The 3,870-nt window shown below is 34.8% G+C and overlaps 1 protein-coding gene across 1 annotated transcript; it reads left to right on the top strand.

Annotated features, from left to right (window-relative positions):
• Positions 1-317: 317 nt before the first annotated feature.
• LOC118749842 lies at positions 318-987 on the top strand. The gene is made up of 2 exons (XM_036484623.1): positions 318-430; positions 486-987. Exons 1-2 carry the CDS (start codon positions 422-424, stop codon positions 936-938), a joined length of 462 nt encoding a protein of 153 aa, XP_036340516.1. The 5' UTR covers positions 318-421; the 3' UTR covers positions 939-987.
• The last annotated feature ends 2,883 nt before the right edge of the window (positions 988-3,870 follow it).

The following is a 3,870-nucleotide window of genomic DNA, read 5'->3' as shown; positions in this document are numbered from 1 at the left end:
TTTTGAGTTAAATTTTTCATTTCTAAATAATTATAAAGGATTTTTACAATTGTTCAAAACTTTTAATTGATTTGGTAATGCAAAAATATAAAACCTAACACTACTTATGGTTTGAAAAAACTGTTTTGCTTATACAAGGTAACCCTGTCATCTTGTTTACTTTTGTCAATCAGCTGTTAGCAGAAATACTTTTTTACAGCTTTTGTTGAATTTATTGTAAATTTGTTTAATTTTAATGCATCTAAACGTTTTTATTTCAGGGGTAAACATAAGAACAGCCAACAAGAACAGATTTTTATTACTTGTATGCGTGAAAATGTAGATTTGGCAAAAGGTCACATAAAAGGTGACAAAGTCGCTGCGGACGCAAAGTGGGCGAATATTGTCTCCTCTCTCAATAGTGCTGGCCCGCTGTAGCTGGATGGAAAAAGTAGTGTATATTACTTGCATTATTGTATTTGTTTACTAATTTTCATTTTGTATAGGTATGGATTGATTGGAAAAGTACAATTCGCAAAAAGCTTGCACATAACAAAAAGGAAACAACTGCAACAGGTGGTGGTCCCTTTGCGCAGCTGCCATTAACTGCAGTGGAAGAAGAAATTGCTTCGTTTTGTGGTCTGTATTCGATGGCAGAGGGAATGAAAGGTAGCAAGACCTTTGGTTCTGCCAATGCAGCAATGGAAAGCAGCCAAAATGAAGAAAATTGTAGCGTACCAGACGCAGAAGAAGGTGAATCTCCCCCGAAGCCAAAACGAAGGCGACGTACGATGCCGGATGATTTAGAAGGCCTATGCAGTACCCAAAATGAGGTCTTGGAGCGTGTGGCTGAGAACTTGAAGCAGCTCAATAGGAATATTGAAAGGCAAAATGAAATTCAAGAGGAAGTTCTTCAAATACTAAAAAACAAATTTCAATCGTTTTTTATATGTATTTAACATATGTGAGCAATATCAAATGATCTCTTAAACAAATAAATGAAATTCAAGAGCGACTATATATATATATATATATATATATATACATAGATATATATATATGTATATATGTATATATTCATATATATATATATGTATATATGTATATATTCATATATATATATATGTATATATGTATATATTCATATATATTGATATGTGCCCAGTGTGTGTGTGAAAGTGGTTAAAGTAACATCACACCCTTGGTGATTAAAAAATGGTAATTTGACTGTATACATATGAACGCGTCGAATATTCGTCCAACTACATTTGCCTAGGGTCAAAGGTTTTATCATTATTTTATGAAGATAAAACGTTTACAGATGCGCTCAGTTACAAGTAACTGGTCATTTAAGCACAAAAGATGTGATTTGATTTGATTACTCAATGCCTTGTTAACGCTAACTGCAAGTTAACCATCGTTAGCGACTCCATAAGACTGCAGTGACTCAAGCAAATGACCACGTGTTGATTTTTTTTTTAATATTCGTAAAGTTTTCTGAGCAACATTTTTTTGTTAATTTTCTATAAAAATACCTAACGGACTCCCGCGTTTTATTTCATAAGAAATTCATGCTTATATGGAAAAAGGAGCAAAAATCCGTCAGCAAAAAAAATCTCAGAAATCACCGCGATTTTTTTTACCTGATTAAAACTTGTACTTCATTAGACTAAAATTGTATGGGCTATAAAACTGCATACTCAAAAATGTTCTAAAGATTCAGAATAAAAAGTGGAAATTACAAAATCATACAATAATATTTACAAAAATCATACTTCAATATTCATAAACAAATTCTTACTATCAATTCGATATTTCAAAATTTTCGGGATCACGGGATTAATGCAAGCAAATCCGGGCATCCCTAATATGCATAAATCCGCAGAATCCGTTTACAATACTTTACAAAAATTTTCCAAAATTTTACAATATCAGATTGAAAAATAAATAACCTAAATCAATGAAGACGCAATGGCCTCTCTTATTGCAGAACTATTGCTATCTGCAATTATTGCATCTGCATCTACCTCATCCTCAATTTCAATGTTCAATTGGCTCAAGTGAGGTTTCGCTCTCACCCGGAATCTGTATATTTCGTCTGCGACACATATTGTGCAAAGCACAACACACGTTTATTAATTTGCAAACGAACCTGGGGTCATACTGCAACGTGCCTTGTAAACATCGAAATCGGCTTTTTAGTAATCCAATGGTGCGCTCCACAATGTTTCGAGCTGCTGCGTGGCGGTTGTTAAAAATATGTTGCGTAGATCCGTTTTGAGGTGACCTGTATGGTATCAAAACGATATTCTCCAGGGTATAAGCTGAATCGGCCAAAACAAAACTATTTGGTATATTTAGCCTTGAAAAATATTCTCTAGCTTCACTGCTATTCCAAAAAAGGAATCGTGACAAGAACCAGGATGTGTGCTATCAATTGCTAAGATCTCCATATTGTAGTTGCAGACCTACAAGCCAAAGATTTTAGTATAGGATGAAATGAGTAAATTGTTGGAATACGAACTATCATTGCATTCAAACTATAATATCCTTTTCGGTTTAAAAATACTGATTCATCCACAACTGGCTTTAGCATTTTGACGTGTGTACCGTCAACACAGGCAATAACGCCAGGCAAAGAAAATTTTTCGTAAAAGTACTCCTTGGATTTTGCGATCTCATTCGGCCTCATTTGTAATTGTATGGCTTCATAACAAAGTTGCTCTTCCATGTGATTGACAACGTTGTGCAAAACCTTTGAGAAAGTGCTTCTGCCAATGTTAATGTCATGGTCTTTCGCTACGCCTAACTGATATGAACTGGTTGCAAGAAAACGAAGCACTGCTCCTAGTTGTATTGACTTTCGTATTTGCGGATGCTTCATAAACGGTGAAATTTTATTTAAAATAGTTTCAAACATTTCTTTGTCTATTCTGAATGACTCCAGAAACCTGAATTTGGGTCTGTTTTTAATAAAAGTTTAAAGAATTAAATGAAATATGTGGCTTACAGTCGATCCGGCTTGTCGAAGATACGTGATCGCTCTCTCAAATGCTTGTTTTTGCGAATATGTACTACATTTCTTCGCCGTCTTATCTCCGAAATGGCGAGAGCTGTTAAAAACGGCATAACCAGCGAATATATTGAAGTTTTTTTTTGCAAATTTTAAAATTAAAGTTTAATGAGTTCTTTATTTTTTATTTAAGTGTCTAAAACAGCTGTTTAATTGGAATTAGTGGAAAGGAAATAGCTTGAAATGAAACACTCGAATTTGAAATCGAGAATAAATCGTAAAATATTTGCATGGAACGATGTCACAATAAACAGATGAAGTAATAAAACGGCTTTATCGCTTTATTTTCTGAAATTCGGTTGCCTTATAGTCACATTTTATAGCCAAATTTTCAAATAAGGCAGCGGCACCTGGTAAATTCCACTATGGGTGGGATGCATGCAATAACACCATACACAACAAATCCCATTACTTGGAGATTAAAAAGCAGTTTCAGAAGTGAACTAGTGTTATTTTATTATTTTTATTTTTTCTAAATGGTTATAATGCCACCAGTGCATAATTGCGAAAGGAGGGGAGGGGGGTGCGGGCGCGAGCGCGAGCGCGACGGCGAACGGGGCGCGGCGCGCGAACGCAGACCTCCGCGACGCTGGGCACTTTCAAAATTGTATACATACAAATCCGTCCATTTAACTTGTTCATGTATTACTTTCGTTCAAATGTAACTGGGTGACTACCAATGTGCACTATTTTGCTTTATTACTCAATTGTTAAGTTTAAAAGTTGGTCTTATTGCTCAACGAGAAATGAAATAAAGCAACTTTGTGTTAATTCACATTCAATTGGGAAATAACACAAATTTGCGTTATTGTCATTTG

The sequence above is a fragment of the Rhagoletis pomonella genome, unplaced genomic scaffold (genome assembly GCF_013731165.1).
Source record: "Rhagoletis pomonella isolate Grant_MI unplaced genomic scaffold, Rhpom_1.0 Rhpom_scaffold_00066, whole genome shotgun sequence".
Lineage (NCBI taxonomy): Eukaryota > Metazoa > Arthropoda > Insecta > Diptera > Tephritidae > Rhagoletis > Rhagoletis pomonella.
The sequence above is the reverse complement of the archived record's forward strand: the minus strand, read 5'-3'. Positions and strand labels throughout refer to the sequence as shown.